General features: G+C 43.3%; 1 protein-coding gene across 10 annotated transcripts in view; it reads left to right on the top strand.

Moving 5' to 3' along the window:
- Window positions 1-15,628, top strand: part of DOCK10 (dedicator of cytokinesis 10) — a 140,453-nt gene extending 124,825 nt beyond the window's left edge. For all 10 annotated transcript variants that reach the window (XM_088060798.1, XM_088060796.1, XM_088060792.1 and 7 more), the window contains 9 exons: window positions 468-574; window positions 1,041-1,163; window positions 2,099-2,212; window positions 7,141-7,287; window positions 7,623-7,833; window positions 10,616-10,806; window positions 11,433-11,533; window positions 11,866-12,004; window positions 14,914-15,628. In XM_088060798.1, the coding sequence (XP_087916924.1) occupies window positions 468-574; window positions 1,041-1,163; window positions 2,099-2,212; window positions 7,141-7,287; window positions 7,623-7,833; window positions 10,616-10,806; window positions 11,433-11,533; window positions 11,866-12,004; window positions 14,914-15,033 (1,253 nt within the window). In that variant the 3' untranslated portion in view covers window positions 15,034-15,628. The remainder of the gene's footprint in view (window positions 1-467; window positions 575-1,040; window positions 1,164-2,098; window positions 2,213-7,140; window positions 7,288-7,622; window positions 7,834-10,615; window positions 10,807-11,432; window positions 11,534-11,865; window positions 12,005-14,913) is intronic.
- The last annotated feature ends 1,444 nt before the right edge of the window (window positions 15,629-17,072 follow it).

The raw sequence follows: 17,072 nt of genomic DNA, 5'->3' as shown, positions 1-17,072 counted from the left end.
CATGCTGGCATGGCCTGGAGCCCAGCACAGGCACAGTATACCCTGCAGCCACCTCCCCTGGGCTCTGGCAGTCCTGGGGGACTGTGCCCCTGGGACCCCTGACATGTGCAGGTCCCCCAGGTGTGACTTGTGTCACCTCAGCCTGCGAGAGTCATTCCTGTGCATGAAGAAGTGTTGCACACGAAACTTTGCAAGGACTGCCAGCCAAAAGGAGCCAAAATGCCAAAGAGAGGAATAACACTGCATCAGGAAAATGCTATCATTCCCCTTTACCTGGAGAAGTGAATTTATATCATTGAGGAAAATTTGTAATAGTCTCATAAATTCAGTCAGCTCCATTTGTGCTTCTCATTACTTGGGCTGTGAAAGAAATTAACTCGTCAGCTCTGTTTTAATGGCATCTAGTAACTTCTTGAAGTATCTGGTCATTCAGTCATTAATTTCTTTCTTATGACTTGCACTTCAAGGCTTATTTTCCATGGGATGGCCTGCTTTTCTGAGCATTACCCCCAACATTAAAGAAGAAGGTGCTATGAAGGAAGACTCTGGGATGCAAGATACTCCCTATAATGAGGTCAGCAAGGTTAACATTTATATACCTGTTCTGCATTAACAGAGTGTTATTTCCAGTGGAATCCTGTGCATGTTACAACAAATTATAGTGAGTGCACTCAGGCATTGTTAAAAGGCACTCAGGTTTTGAGTGAAATGTCACAGCTGTTCAGTGGTGTTCATCTAAGGAGAACATAAAGTACCAGGGTTGAAAGTCAGGGTAGGGGGAAGCCCATGAAGCAAACCCATTCTTCTGCATGAGATGTCAGCTATTCAAGTATTTTCATGCTACTGTTATTTCAGGTTCTTTGTCTAAAGAAGAGCTAGGTCACCAATAACTGATTAAACATTGTGTAATTGCAATAAACCTTAATATAGAAGTTCCAGAATAAAAATGAAGTAGTGGATATGTGCTTTTGCTGCATTGCTATTAATTAAATGCCACCAGCTGTCAAGTCACTGAACTATTTGCATTTGTGAAATTGCAGAATATTCTCGTGGAACAGCTGGAATTGTGTGTTGAGTACCTCTGGAAGTCTGAGAGATACGAGCTTATTGCTGAGGTTAACAAGCCCATCATTGCTGTTTTTGAAAAGCAGAGGGACTTTAAAGTAAGTGGGAGTTTGGTTTGGGTCTTTTTAATTATCCTAAGGCAACAGAAAAGATCAAAATTTTTAGGCAAAAAAATGTGCTTTCTTTAAAAAGGAGTGTTTTCTTTCCTCCTGTCTGAAATTTCTCCTTTTAACGTTTTGTGCTGTGAGAAAATAAAAAACTTTGGTGTCTTCCCTGCCTCTTTTCAGCACCAATGCAACAGTATATGTAAAAAGATTTCAAACAAACCTCTTGTCTTAGCCAGTGGATATGATTTTTTACATGGGTTTTAAACCAAGAGCACATTTGCATTGTATTTAAGTTTAGAAAATGCTGATAAATTCTATGATTTATTCACAGTTTAGGGTTTCTTAGTTTCTTATTTACTTGGCAATTTCAGTACATAATGATGTATAATTTCAGATTATAATCTCATTTACTGATTTTTCTGGGTTTAAAATAAAAAAGACACAAAGTGGTAGGTAGCAATAAACAGTATTCTAAGGAAGCAGGTCCTCAGATTTTAATTTAGCTGCAGGTTTGGTCCACTATCCTGAGAAAGTGCTGTTTAGTGGTAACTGTGGAAAGGACATTATTGTGTGGGGTTGGGAGCTCACTGGAGTTGTTGGCACCTTGTTCTCACCTGCACAAACAACACTTGGGTTCTCTGAGCCCTTACTAGGTCAGCAGCACTGTCTGGTGGTGGGATGATTCCCTGTGACCCTGCACACAAAGGCTCCACTGCCACAAAACTCCTCAGAAGATGGCAGAAGCCCTGCAGTGAATCTTTAATGACTGCTAACAAGGTTAAACCATTCCCTTAGCACTTAGAACCATCTTTGCAAAGGTTTGGGAACGCAGCTAAGGCAAGCCAGGGTTGTGCAGAGCTGTGCTGGCATTTCCCAAGGTGCTGGCACACCCTCACCTCCCTCCCTCTGCCTGTCTGTCCATGCAGAGACTGTCTGACCTGTACTATGACATCCACCGCTCCTACCTGAAGGTTGCAGAAGTAGTGAACTCTGAGAAACGTCTCTTTGGGCGATATTACCGGGTGGCATTTTATGGGCAGGTAAGTGAACTTGGGCTCCTTTGTTTCCACAGTCAAAGATTTCAGACCTGTTTGTGATACAGCTCAGGGAAGCACCTGGTAGTGAATCCCAGGGTAAACTGCCTCGTGGGTCAGACTCCCAGCAGGATTTTGGTCAGGAGAGAGCACTCGGTTGCCTCTTGTAAAGCACTGCTGTGGATTTAGTGGTGTATTAGAGAAGACTTCTGTGTCAGCTTTAGTTCTTGACTTCATAAGGCAAAGCTGAGACTGAGGCAGGGCAGGTTTTTTCAAACTACAACAGAAATAGAACCAGATAAGGCATCCTTGATATATGGCACTCTAATAGATCTTAAAGCAGAGCAGTATGCAGTAGATGCTTTGTTGTGTTTTTCGCTGACTCTGCCTTCTGCTTCCAGGCCACCTGATTCTGTGCAATGTACTGTAGAATAGCATTATTCCCTCTGCTGTGCTTCAGCACCCTTGAAGCATTATTTTGTGCTTTCTTCCACCACAAACCAGTGTAGCAATCCAGCATGTTCCTTTTAGTCCTGGTTTTGGCAAGCATAAAATTTTCTGTGCTCTAAAATATAAAGTGTGTAAACAACAGATTGATGTGAATCATTCTGTTTGCTAATTAGATTTTAATGCAGAAATTTGCTCTTTTCTCCTTTTGATCTTATTCAAGGCTGTGGTAAGTCTAGTTCTTTTGCATGTTTTGTTTAATTCTCCTCACACATCCTTCATCCTTCCCTCTACTGTTACTTAGCATTAATTTACCTTTGCTCTTGATTCTTTGGTTCGTGGCAGATGAAATAATGTTGCTGCATTCATTGTTGCATCCTGCAAACTAACTTTTGTTTGTTCAGTTACCTGAATTACTGAGCTGTATCTGTCCTCATGTTGTGTGTGCACTGTGGGGCCCAATGCTGCTTCATCTCATCTCAGTAGAAGTTCCTCCCAGCTTCACTGGGAGTGGGATTGGACCCCCTCTTCCTCTGTTGAAAGTCTTGGGGTGGCATTAATGCTGTTTGAATGCAAGCCTGCTTTCCTGGCCTGCACAGCAGCAGAGTGGAGGGCTGCTGTGTCAGGCTGAGGTCTCTGGCAGCGGTCACTGGAGCACTCTGGGCAGGCTGTGGCCATGGCCATGGTCCTGGCAGTCCCTTGTAGGAGCAAACAAATGGGAATTCAGAGGAGAATGGCAGGTCCTGGCTCTCTGGACAGATTAGCAAAGCTGAACTTGCCAATGCAAGGAGGAAGTGAGCTGCACCTGAGGAAGGGAGGTTTTGCTTGTGCCTGGCCTTCCTCAAAATGGGAGCAGCACGGGGCAAAACAAGACTCTCCTACTTGCAGCCTCTGGCCAGCGCTCTCCCAGAGCCAGTGGCTCTCCCACTGGGTAATTCAGCTGCAGCTCTTCTGCTGAACTGGGCTAGCATCTCTGTAACAGTGCAATGACTATCCAGGTGCCAGTGCCACAAGGGCAATTTCATTTAAACAGCTTTAGTGCTCTAAAGGGTGTGACTTTGTCATAGCTGTGTCTTCTTCCTCTGTTTGTTCCCCTAGTCACTGGGCTCTAAAGGCAACCAAGCACTGCTTTCTCCTTGCCCTTTGCAAGAGAGATGTGATGTGGCTGCTGTTCCTTACCTGAAACGAAAGCTGCAGAGAAAGCAGATTAAAGAACAAATGGATAATGTTAATACTGGGAGGGAGAATTTTGGAGGTTCTTAGTGGAGAAAGATGATCTGCAGCTGCACCCAAAAGCTGTTCTTCATGCAAAGGCAGAGACAGTATTTGGTTACTGCATTGCTGCAGGGACCCTGTGCATGGATGGTTTGAATTAATGTAATCCTCAGGGAGGAGACAGTCGTCTGTTTTCACCAGCAAGATTTATTTGCCAGCTCAGGGAGCCAGATCTCATGGCAGCTGCTGTTTTAGACCACACATTCTGTTAGAGGCCTTTGGTGACAATATCTCATTGCACCCCCAAGTGACCACACTAGCCAGTGCATGAGTTTACTCATAGATGAGTGTCTGAGAAGTCAGTATCTCTCTTGAATTAAGAGCTAAAAAAAAAATCCTGTTAAATATATTGAATAGCTTGGAGCTCATATTGTGCTGATAGGCAAAGACATTCAAGATCTGTGTTTCAGAGCAGTGCCAGGTAAAGGTAGAGCTGAGGGTTCATTCTCCTGTGTGTACAAGAAGCTGGAGAAGTTGGAGGGCAGAGTTTCATAGTGATCACAATCACTTACTGTGAGAAGAGACAGGGAAAGAACCATTAGATGTCAATTCCTGGCAGGTCAAGCAGAAGGTTTTACCTCAGCACCTTTCAACAAAGGGCAGAGAAGGGTCTGATGTACTGTGAGCCCCAAGGCTGTGTCTGGAGGTGTGTGAGGATGAGGAAGGGCCTTATCAGAACTCCCAGTGATAGGCCTGAGTCACAGCTTCTCTCAGAACATCAGAGCTCAGTGGAAACCAGTGACCTGCTGTCCAGGAGGTCATCTGCCTTCCATCAGCTGCTCCCTGTAAAAATTTTCATCTGTAAGGCTGTGTTGTCCTTGCAGGACCAAACCAGCCAGGATGAAAATAATCCAGGGATATGCATTGATAATGTAACCTTGGCTGCTTAATATTTTAAAATCCTGAAATTGGAGGATATTTGGCTTCTGAAATGTATTTAATCTTACTTTTAATAGTCTTTGCCAGACATATAGCATATGGCAGACATGATTATTTATAGCTCACAGTTAACTTCTGCTTGTCACTTGTCAGTTGAAATACTGTAGGGAATATGTGCTTAAATGATGTCTCTTGCATTAGAGATAAGACTAAATCTGTTAGTTGTTTGCTTTCAGGTATTTTTTTTTTAAGTAAAACGATTACCAGAGATATCATCTCAGTGTGCCATGCAGCATCAGCAGAGATTTGGCACTTACATATAAACACTGTGTTCCAGCATTCAAACATACACAGAATCAGGGTTTAAGAGCATAAACTATATTCTAGCTTGCTATGTGATCAATCTGGAAAACATGAGGGGTTTTGTTGAAAACACTGAATAGTAACAGAAAGCAGATGTCTTTTGACAGAAACAGTCCAGAGTAGTATGTTTAAGTATGATTTCATCAAACTAATGAGTTTTTCCCACATAAGGCAGTTTTGCTTCAGTGGAAACAAGATCAGAAACCAGATTGTGGTCCTGTAGATATTTTCTCAGTGTAATCAATAGGAAGTCAATTGCCTGCCCAGCGCAACAGATGTTTACAGGATCAACTTTGGAGCTCTAGATTTTTTTCTCTAATTACCTGTGAAGTTCTTCATATGCCTATGGAATTTAATTGATAATGTTGTTAAAAATCATGCAGTGTTAGAAGGTCACTGTAAGACTGAAGAAGATGCTGTCAGATGAGCTGCTGTTGCAGCTATTAGTTATTGGCTTCCAGTAATGCCCACAGTACTCCTGACACTTGCCAAATTAAAAGACAATTATATTGCCCCTCACTGAAGGAAAAGCCAGAGATGCACATATTTGTTAATCCCCGCTGAAATAAAGCTTGGGGAGTGGTTCCTAAAGAAGCAATGAAATTCATAGCTTATTTTATTTTAATTCTGTTTGGGGTTTTTTTATGATGATATGCCTAATCAATAATTTTAGAGGGCAAAGTTGAAAAACACTTCCAGATAAAAAGGCTGAACTTTTGCATGAGTACCTTCTGAAGAAGTTTTGGAGATATCTCTTGCCTTCATTAATTTCTGCTTCTCTGTTTTTTTCTACAGATAGCAGTTTGCTTAGGCATATTGTAGAATTAGCCATCCAAGTCACATCATGTGAAGTTCAAAGGGCCTTGGGTCTGACAGTATTAATGTTGTCTCCCTTTGCCCTATCCCTGCAGCTTCAGGCGTTTTCCTCTGGGTCAGTTTGCATTAAGGTGAAAGGAAGAGGTTTTGAGTGCAGCTGCAGTGGTGGCCATCACCAAATTGCATATGAAATCCTAGGAGGGGGCTGGTGCTGCCCTTGGACTTGAATCCAGTCCTTGTTAATGGGGCACCTGCTGCTTTCTGCCCAGCTGGGAGAGCTTCTCCTGGAGCACTGATGTACATGTTCATCTTGTAGCAGTTGAGTGTCTCACCTGCAGGTGATGCAATGCTCTGTTAGTTTTCAGGGGCTGGCACTTCTTCCGAAGCCTGACAGATTCATGTTCAGCTCTTCACTGGACCCTTTTATTAAATGTTTGCCAAATCCATCCAGTGTATTAAATAATGACCTTAACAAGACTGTAGCTTTTTTCCGGAGGAACATGGTCTGTGGGTCTTTTTTTGCTTTTCTTTTGAAATGTGAGTAATTTGCTAATTGTCTCTGGAAGTGCTGCAATTCTATATGGCCTTTAAAGGTGCCCACTGGAGTTTCCCTTCAGCTGCCCCGAGGAGATGCAGACTGGTTCCCAGGTGGTCCCCATGCCATGGCCATGGGCAGCAGTGCCCAGCCTGTGCCTGCACACATGCCTCACAGAGGAAGCACTGGAGATGATGTGCTGCACATAGCCCTGCTTGTCTCAGTGTCCAGCAAACAGCTGTTAATTGAACCAAATCATTAAAATTCAAAGAATTTTTAATGTCTAGTTTTTAATCCGTGAGGGTTTTTTCATCATGCACATGTCAGCATTTTCAGGAAAGCCCTTTAACTCTTTAAGCAGGTCAGTCTCTTAAGTGAATAAATGTGTAGGGATATTTTTCTGGGTAACTTTGCAGATTGCAGACCAGTATAAACACTGACCTCTAGGCACATGTCTGCTAGGAGTGGACAGAGGTAAGCTTTTAACTTAGGTGCTGGAAGTGGCCTAAAGGATGGTCTGGTGGGTATACAGGCAACCTTGATTCCTGATATAAGCACCTCATTTAGGTTTTTCCCTGCCTATTATGTTCACTGTATCCTTTTGTTTCTCTCCAAACAGGGCTTTTTTGAAGAAGAGGAAGGTAAAGAGTATATCTATAAAGAGCCCAAATTAACTGGCTTGTCTGAGATCTCTCAAAGACTGATGAAACTTTATGCAGACAAGTTTGGAATAGATAACGTGAAAATCATCCAGGATTCCAACAAGGTACAAAAGACACGTGGAAAGACAAGGGAGAGAACTGAGTGCATGGTGCAAGATGAGCAGGCAGATGTTGGCTGCAGTGTAGAAGCAGGTTGTTTTCTGTCTCATTTAGCTTTCATCCATTTTTGACAGTGGCTATAGTCAAAGGTCCCACACTTCTTAGGTAAATACTTCTCAGTAAAATACTTTCATATCCATCCATGATCTGAGTATTGCATTTGAAGTCTCAGTTTGCATCGGTATGGCTATAAATAAATAAATACATCAAAAATGTAATGGATGCCTTAGAAGCTCCTCACACTTAGCATAATTTTATTACATTTGCCACTGTACCACAGGTGAACCCCAAAGACCTGGATCCCAAATATGCCTACATCCAAGTGACCTATGTGACACCTTTCTTTGAGGAGAAGGAGGCCGAGGATCGCAAGACTGACTTTGAGATGCACCACAACATCAACCGCTTCGTGTTCGAGACGCCGTTCACGCTCTCGGGGAAGAAGCACGGCGGTGTGGAGGAGCAGTGCAAGAGACGCACCATCCTCACCAGTATGTCTGCTTGGCTGCTCCCTGCTCCATCTCACCTGTCCCAGCTCAGCCCAGAAGGGCAGGTCAAGGGCCAGGTGTCCATCAGCCAGTTGTGCAGGATGATAACTCATCTCTTCACTGTGTGTGTTGGCTGTGTGCTTCCTTACAGACCTGCTGATCATCTTAGGGATAGTTATTTTCATTCAGCTGCTATATTTTTCCTTACAGTTGACATCTTAACTGTTCTTGCAGTGATTGCAGTCACTTGAGATTGGTTCTGTTGGAGGCAGCTTAGTACTCTGAACCATTTTCTTTTAATAATAAACAATTCAAAGAAAAAGCCAAGTGAGATGTCTGTTCTGCTAAGAGTAAAACTTCAGATAGAAATTTTTGTTCAAAATGGGAATAAGATACATTATATAGAATTTTTTTAAGCTAGAGGTAAGATTTCAATCAGTGTTTTAAGGCAGGAATGTCAGGAGCACTAGATATGTCTTCACTTAATAAGTCATATTAAACTGAAGTTTCTAGCTCCTTATCATGATTGAAATCTCTCTTTTAAAAAGCCTCCTTTGTGAGACTACTGCTGAAACTTGACATGTCTGAATTTTGATGTCTGAGGAACTGTCTGGATGGAGGCGTTGTTCTCATGGGCAGCCGTGGGCAGAGAGGCTGATGTTCACAGCAAAGGCTCCCAAGTGACAGAAAATCCGATTCCCTACCAACTTCAGTGCATCAGCTTCCCCCAAAGGACAAAGTGAAAAAAACTGCTCACAGTGCAAGCATAGTCACCTAAAAGTTTTGTTCTGGCAATCAAGAAAGAGACACTGATGTCTGAGGGTGTCTTGTTACATGACACAGCCTTGCTTGTAAGAGGAAAGAAGGAATAGCTTGAGTGTGGTTTTTTTAAGTGCTTGGGCAGCAGTAGGTGTTTTGAGATGTGTATTGAAGCAGGTAGTTTCACTGACTTGAAAGTGCAGCTGTTATGGTCTGTCTGGCAAAAACAGAGAGGGCTGTTCTTCTGGCAGAATGTTTTCCCTGGGTTATTACATGCTGTCATCAGCTCCCACTGCTCTCAGCCCTTCTCCATCTTTGGCTTTAGAAGGAAATTTGATGACTTCCTCTTCTCCCCCTCTTGTCCCTTTGGCACCTACCTCATCTCAGTGCTTTTCACTAAAGGAAACATTCTTTTCTTCCCTTTTCTTTTTTTTCCTACTCCTGTTTGATAAAGTCATGTGTTTTCATTTGTTTCCTGTGTAAGCTTAAGCGCTTTTAGTTTGAGAGGAAAGCAAGGCTTCTTCTCTGACTGGAGGAGTGAAGTCAGTTGTGCCTGTGTGGCTGGGGCGGCACCTGCACTGCATCTCTGCTCCAGAGCCTGCTGGGCAGAGGGCGAGTGCAGTCTGGCTGCAGTCCCTGGTTCACTGACTCTCTGCCATGCCTGGCTCGTGCTTCCAGCTCTGGAAATCCTGGGTTTCCTGATCTCCAATGAGACAGACATGCTGTAAACTGGAGCTTATTTAGGTCTGAGCTGACTGGAAGCAGATGCTTAGTGGAGAAGGACATGCATGGAGTTTGGGAGACCTTCCAAAGCGTGTAGGGCAATCAGAAGTGTTAGCTCAGATCAGACTTAATGCACCCTAACTGTACTTTTGCCAAACTCCCTGAGATCCATGAAAGGCCTTGACTGGAAGTAGAGTTTTAAAGGTGAATAATTCCTCTGTCAGCTCCCACAGCAGTATTTAGGTTGAATGTTAAAAGTACCTCTTCACTGCTTTAAGGATGTGTTTTAATGGCAGGTTCATCTGCAGGTGAGTGTCCTGGTTTAACTCCAGCTGGCAGCTAAGCCCCATGCAGCCACTCACTCACTGGGTGGGCTGGAGAAAATCAGAAGTGTAAACGTGAAAAAACTCAGGGGCTGAGATAAAGACAGTTTAATAGGTAAAGCAAAAGCTGCACAAACAAGCAAAGCAAAGCCAGGGGTTCATTTGCTGCTTCCCTGTGAAGGCAGGTAAAGGTAACTCCAAGAAAGCAGGGCTCCATCACATGTAACAGTGTCTTGGGAAGATAAACACCACACTCTGAATGCCCCTCCTCTTTCCTCCTCCTTCCCCCAGCTCTATATGCTGAGCATGACACCATATGGTCTGGAAAATCCCTTGGGTCATTTGGGGTTAGCTGTCCTGGCTGTGTCCCCTCCCAAATCCTTGTGCACCTCCAGCCTCCTCTCTGGTGTGTGGGCTGAGGAACAGAAAAGGCCTTGGTGCTGTGTAAACCCTGTCCAGCAATAACCAAAACATCCCTGTGCTATCAGCGCTGTTTCCAGCACAAATGCAGAGCACAGCCCTGTACCAGCTACTGTGAAGAAAATTAACTCTGTCCCAGCCAACACCAGCACAGTGATTCCCAATTCAGCTAAGCTAGACGCTCCTGCCCCTAATGTGAAATATGTTTGATGTGATGGTTTGAGCTGTCTGAAGTTCAGTGTGGACTTATAATTTGGTGTCTTAAATCAGTAGAAGAAATTTGTGGTTTCTAAAATCTGAGCTCTGATAGCTTTTTGCCACCTGCATGGGGCAGAACTTGGTATCAAACACTGATGGGTTCAAAAGGAAATGCTCTTCCAGTGCCAGGTACACCAGAATCCAGTTTGGCCTGCTGTGTCACTTCTACTCAGTGATTAAAACTTAAATTTTTGTGGATTAATCAAGAGATCGACAAAGTTTGTTTTCCTAAGACTTGTTTTGCTTTCCTAAATATTCTCTTGTTGGGCAAGTTCTCTGATCTATTTCTCTCTCTTGAGTAGCCAGTCACTTGTTTCCCTATGTGAAGAAGCGGATTCAGGTCATAAGCCAAACCAGCACAGAGCTGAACCCCATCGAAGTGGCCATTGATGAAATGTCCAAAAAGGTCTCAGAGCTCAATCAGCTTTGCACAATGGAAGAAGTGGACATGATCCGACTGCAGCTCAAGCTCCAAGGAAGTGTCAGTGTCAAGGTAATGACAATTTGCTGCCTTTTTTTTTTCAATGCATCTTTCTAAATTTTTATTCTGATTTTCATCATTCCAGGTATTTTTTTTCTTTGGCATATCTTGTATCATAGTGTTGTTAGAGCCCACTCTAAATACAGTAAGGAATGGAAAGTTTTCTACTGGCATTGATGACTGCTGGTTTTATATGCTATTTCATTCAAGTCTACTCTAAATATTAAGACCTTTCCAACAAGACTGTCACATACCACTTGAGAATATGGCCCATCACAAGCAGGTGGATTCTTTAAATAAGGTTTTGCTAGGATTGGCTTTGTCATTTCCTGTTTAGGAAAGTTGGGATTGTGATGGGTTTTCCTGGTGCTCTCATAGAAATGTCTTCAAATCAACATGTAACTGTCTGGGTGATCAGCTGTGGCTGGGGACTTGGAAACGCAAGCACAGCTTGTATGAGGTTGAGCAGCTCCTGTTTCCTCAATCAAACTCCTCAGCCTCCATCCTGGTGACAAAAGGAGTGAGGGGGTGTTCTCACAGCCTAGGTTGCCTGAGCCCAGTCTCCAAGCCTTGGCACACAAGAGAAACAACAAGGAATGGTTTGTTCTGTGTAACTAAGCTGTGTATTTTTCACCCAGGTAAACGCTGGACCAATGGCATATGCTCGAGCTTTCCTTGAAGAGACAAATGCTAAGAGATATCCTGATAATCAAGTTAAGCTTCTGAAGGAAATATTCAGGTGAACATTAATTTTAGGCTTTTCACCCCCCACATAGCACACAGGACACTGCATGGTACAGGCAGGTGAGACACAAAATCAGGCTGATTTGAACCAGCCTAATTTACATCTGCACTTACACTATCTTAAAAATCATTCGTAAGAAACATTTCCTGGAGTTCTGGGCTACCCTAGACTACATTCCTTCTGATCTGAGAATGAAATTCACTTCTAATAAGGTGCAATTTGCAAGGGGGAGAAGAGCCACAGCATTGTGTGTGTATATGTCCATAGATGGGTTTTTTCATTAGTACAAAACTTGTGTCATTGTTTTTGTGTTTCTGTGTTTGCAGGCAATTTGCTGAAGCCTGTGGACATGCCCTTGATGTCAATGAGCGCCTCATTAAGGAGGACCAATTTGAGTATCAGGGAGAGATGAAGTCTCATTACAAGGATATGCTCAGCGAGCTCTCTGTAGTTATGAATGAACAGGTCAGAACATCTATTTTGGTGCTGGTTGGGCTCAGTGAGGGTGGCTAATTGTGCCTTCTAGTGACAAATGAAGCTGTAGTGCAACATTCTAGAAGTAAAACCTTGCAATGCAATAATGACTGAGAAAACAGTTTATATTTTTGTGGTTTTGGGTTTTGTTTCTTACCCTCTTTTTTTTTATAGAAATATATTCTATATAGCAAATCTGATCAACAAAGATCTGTTTTCGGCCTGCCTTGCTACATATTGAAAAGCTGAATGCTTATGAGTCTAAATGCTGACTGGGGTTCAGAGGCATAGAAAGATAGTCAGTTTAAACTAGTGCTTTATGCTTTGCTTGCTTTGTCCTATAGCGGTGATGTATTTAATTAAAACAGTAAATTGCTATTCAGAAGTAGCTTATAACCACAGGAGGTATCTTTGTTGTTCCTATTTATATTCAGCTTTCAGAGAAAGTTATTTTTTAATTTTTTTTATGCTTGAGTACACTGTCAGAATAGATGCCATGTATTTTAGCTTCAGAGGGATGAGCATGCATGGATACATTATATGAACTGCATCCCAAAATTCGGAATTGGACTCCAGTGCACACTTGCAGCTATTCTACTGCTGTGTCCAGGCAGATTTATTTTTTTTAATATTTTCTGTTTCAATTAAATATTGAACGATTTGCATACTGAAGTGCTAATTAAACCACGTTTAATTATATCTCCGCATGCCTATGGGCAGGCTACCTTAGATTGCATCTGATAAATAGTTCCTCTCTAGCAGTTGTGCTGCATTTCCAGGTGCCTGTAGCATCCAAAAGCAGTGTTGGTGTAGAGTTACTTGGTTTAACCATTGGTATCAGTGGTGGCATCTCACAGAAGTGCCTAATTGGTTCTCCATTACCCCATGCTGTATTATTTATCTTCACATAGGAGGAGAATAAGGATTGACCTGAATTTTTTTTCCCATTGTTGTACTTACTGTGGAATTGAGTGAGTTTTTCCTTGGGTATAAAGCTCCTAATTGCTTGGAGGCCTGGTGCCTGCCAGGTGGGGTTTGAGCTCAGGGGTGGCTGCAGCTCTGGGAGTTGTGCTCCTCTCCTGTTCAAGTGTATAAAGATTTGTGAACCTCAAGCATTCCAGCAATTTTATCGTAACTAGTATTTATCACTGTTTTGTTAAGTATGTGAGTGTTAAGGGTATTATTTGTTAATCAATATTCATGCATCTCACATGGGAGTTATTTTGACCATCTAGTCAGTGTGCATAGGCAGCACCATAAGCCTTGGGTGAACCACTGTTTCCCACAAGAATGGAAGATGGATGGTCAGCTCAAACAAGGCATGAGCAGCCCATGAGCTTCAGCATTCATAAAACATTTGGAGAGTTCCTGTATTTATATCCGTGAGCTCTGAGTTTTCTTCATGCTAAATAATACAAAATTACATGTGCAAAGCAATGCTAATGTGTAAGCCATAAAAAGTCAAAATTGTCATCTCTTCTACAAAAATAGTGTGAATTTTAAAGTCCACCCTGAAAACAGTCTCCCACTTGCAATCCTTTGGGGAAGCCTAAAAAGTGACAGCTCCATTTTCCAGGCAGTGTGGAGTTTTGAGAAAACTCTACTTCTCTTGCAGTGAACTCATGAACTCCTTGCTTTTGAGCTGAGTATTTCCTTAGAGAAATCACATGCCATAAACTGTGGCTGAAATATTTATCTCATAGTTGGAAAGCTTGAGGCTCTCATGCATCTGTGCTGTGTGCTTTACACCAATACAATTTGCCATCTTTCCCATTGTTGTATTCAAGAGAGTTTTGTTTCTCACCTGCTGACAGTGACTTTTTCATCACCATATGTTTTTCTCTTTTTTGTTTTTCTCTTTTTTGTTTTTCTTTTCTGACAGCTCTGTCATGGTCCTTGCTTATACAGCTTCTCTTCTTCCCTGTCTAACATTTCCCTCAATACTATAGCCAAAAGTGGTATGTTCATTTTTCTTACATCTATTTTTTCTTTTAATGTCATATACTTCCCTCATTTGCTGTTTTTTCTGCTGGATGTGTTTGTTTAATTTCATCTCTAATGGCTCCCTTCTCAGGGAGTTTAAATAAAGATACAATATGTGTGATGTGTTGTCCATAAGCAGTCTTGAGAGGCCTGTTCTTTAGGATCCTAGCTGTGAACTTTGGGGAGGCCAGTGAGGCAGCTCGACAAGAGCCCCCCTAATGCAAAAGCAAGTGCCAGTAGCAGCAAAAGCGGCTGCCAGGGTGCGCCCAAGTCCCGGTGCTCTTCCTGCAGCCCATGGTGTGAGAGCAGCTCCTTCCCAGAGCTGCTGGCTCAGAGGCTGGCTGTGCTCATGTCTGCCCGAGTGACAGCTGAGCCATGGCTGACCTGCAGCCCTGGCCAAGGAGAGGTTTCTCTTCCACTGCTGATGCTGTGTGGTCAGTGGGGATGGCCCTCTCTCTGCTGTGAATGCTTCAATGAAGCGCCCATGGAGGAAGACAGGTTTTCAGTCTGCTTTTATAGAAGTAAGCAGGAAAAAAGGGCTATTACCAAGGCTAAAAGAGCTTCTTCAGGAAAAAGATCTTCCTTCTTGCTAAAGCAAACCCATAGGACAGGGCAGAGCTTTGGCCACTGCTGCTCAGCTGCAGCTCTGCCCAGAGGCTCAGCCTGGCACTTGGTCCCAGCCTGGTGTGTGCAGCTCCGTGGGGCTGCCCAGCCCCATTTTACCCTGGACTCAGAGGATGTCATCCCTGTCCCTGCAGTCCCCATTTACCAGGGAAAGGTCCTTTTCCTCTGTCAGATCCTTGGCATCATTGTGTTACAATTAAAAAATGGGAGATCCTTGGTTAGGCAATGGACACTTCAGACACCAAATTATTCAGATCTCTCTCACTGTTGCTTTTTTTTTTTTCCCTGAAAAGATTGCATACAAGGAGGAATCAGCAAAACATCCAGGGATGGAGCGCACATATTCACGAGTCATCCACAGAGCCAGCTCCTCTGTGCCAGCAGCAACCATTCCAGCAAATCCTGATGCCTGACTGCAGCGTGGGGAACATATGGCCTCAGGAAGATCTGGTGTCTGGGGTGGGGTTTGTTCTTTGTTGTTTAAGGTATTTTTTTATTTTTTTATTTTTTTCCTTTTAGATTAATAGTACTGAAAATTAAGTTGATGGAAAATACCAGGAGAAGGATTTGAGGGTTAAGATTTTAATTTATTGGAAGTCTTCATGGTGTTATTTTTAAAGATGAAAGCTTGAGAATTTTTTGGTTTTGCCTGCCCCAATATTTGCACATTCCCTCTTTTTTTTTTTTCCTGTCAATTTTGGTTTTGAACAGCCTTTATTAAGCCAGGCTGATTACAAAATTCCCATTGAACAGATAGGTACACAGCAAACCCTAAGTTTGCTATAAATTATAATATATCTAATACTAAGTCCTAGTATACATATATTTTAAAGGTCAGAGTGGATGTTTTATAACATTTAAGCATATTGCAATTGTAAATAGAAGATGTGTAAAATATGTCATTTTTACAAAATTTTAAAAAATATCTTTTTAGTTAATTATGACAGTACTAAGAATATGGATAACATTTCAGTTACCATTATATTAAAATATTTGTGTATGTGTATGAAAGCGTCCATAAAATTTTCTCTTTGAAGGTCTGTGTGTTGGTTCATTCCTATGACAGCACCCTCTGGAGTGGTGGAGATCAGGATGCCTCCTGCATCCCAACTGTGTCGTGTTGTGGGTGCTGATAGAGACACTTATGACCATCTGCAGAACGTGGCTTTGGGTTCTCTCCATGGCCCCAGACTGAGGCCACCCTGGGAAGCGGGCTTGGTGTAGTTCTCCTGCTTGAGGCCAAGAAAACTCAGATTTTCCTTTGAAGTTCATAGTCCCAGATTTTGCCCGGGGCATATTGGGAAACCACATGCTTTTATGAGATTTTTGTTTCAGTTTCTACATCTTGTGGGGATAAGGGGGAGTGATTGTGCTGGTTCTCAGGAGTTCCCTTTAACCTCAAGAGTTCCCACACTCCTTCACGTTCATTCATAGAAAATCCCTGCTTGCAGCAGTCCCTGCTCATAGTACTTGTGTGTTAAAATTCTTTCCTGTGCACACATTCTCCACAATTCTGCTGTGTTTTTTTCTGTTTGGATCATTTTCCCTGGAGAAGCTCTGGTGATTCCCCTGAGGCCTCCGCAGGTTTGCTCAGAGTAGAGGCCAGTGCTGTCTTTCTACCTAGGAGTACCAGGAGGAATCTTCCAGTGTTTTGTCTCATTCTACCCTCCTGTCTCTTCTCGTAACACCCCAAGTTCACAACTGGTGCATCTCAGCTGGAGTGTAGCCTGGCCCTGGAGGCCAGAGTCAAGGGTGGGCTCTGAATTCACCCCATCTCAGTGTGCAAGGTAGAGCTGCCATGGCCCAGCCTCTACCTGCTTGCAGGTGCTGCCAGCACCTGTGGCTGTCTCACTCAGCAGATCAGTTTTCCAGAATTCTTGGCTAAGGTTTGGAAACCTCACCAGTGTCCTTGTCTGGTGAGGGAAGGAGGGGAGTGGTTGGGACAGGCACACCATGGTTTGGGATGGCCCTGCTCCAGCATCAGTGCAACAATAGCGTGAGCCTCATATGGGGCTTGGAAAGAGCCCAAGTTCTCAGCTGGGCACTGCACAGCAGCATCAACCACACAGCTGGGCAGGGGCTGAGCCCTCCTCATCCTCACCTCGACAAGCCCGGCTCTGCTCTTCGGACACTGTGCTCTGCAAAGCCAGTAGTCTGCTGAAAGGAATGATTCTGGCCCAAATGGTTTTCACTGAAGGAATCTTGCAGGCTGGGCTGAAGCCAAGCTGTGGTCTGTAAAGCAGAGGTAAGGAAATCCCTGGATTGTTTCCTCAATAACTTGCACACAAAATGAGTTTCATGAGTAAGTCCAAGGGCTGTGGGATTTGTTTTATTTTAAGCAGCCAGCTCTGCAGCCTCCTCTGGGGCTTGAAAACCAGCCCATATTCTAGGGTTGCCTCGTTGCTGGTGTTAGAGATGCTCAGGCTTGAGTGTTACTGCGTCCTTGCTCCAG

The sequence above is a fragment of the Pseudopodoces humilis genome, chromosome 11 (assembly GCF_049639895.1).
Source record: "Pseudopodoces humilis isolate 2021_Gansu_Grassland_sample_001 chromosome 11, ASM4963989v1, whole genome shotgun sequence".
In the NCBI taxonomy this organism is placed as follows: domain Eukaryota; kingdom Metazoa; phylum Chordata; class Aves; order Passeriformes; family Paridae; genus Pseudopodoces; species Pseudopodoces humilis.
The sequence above is the reverse complement of the archived record's forward strand: the minus strand, read 5'-3'. Positions and strand labels throughout refer to the sequence as shown.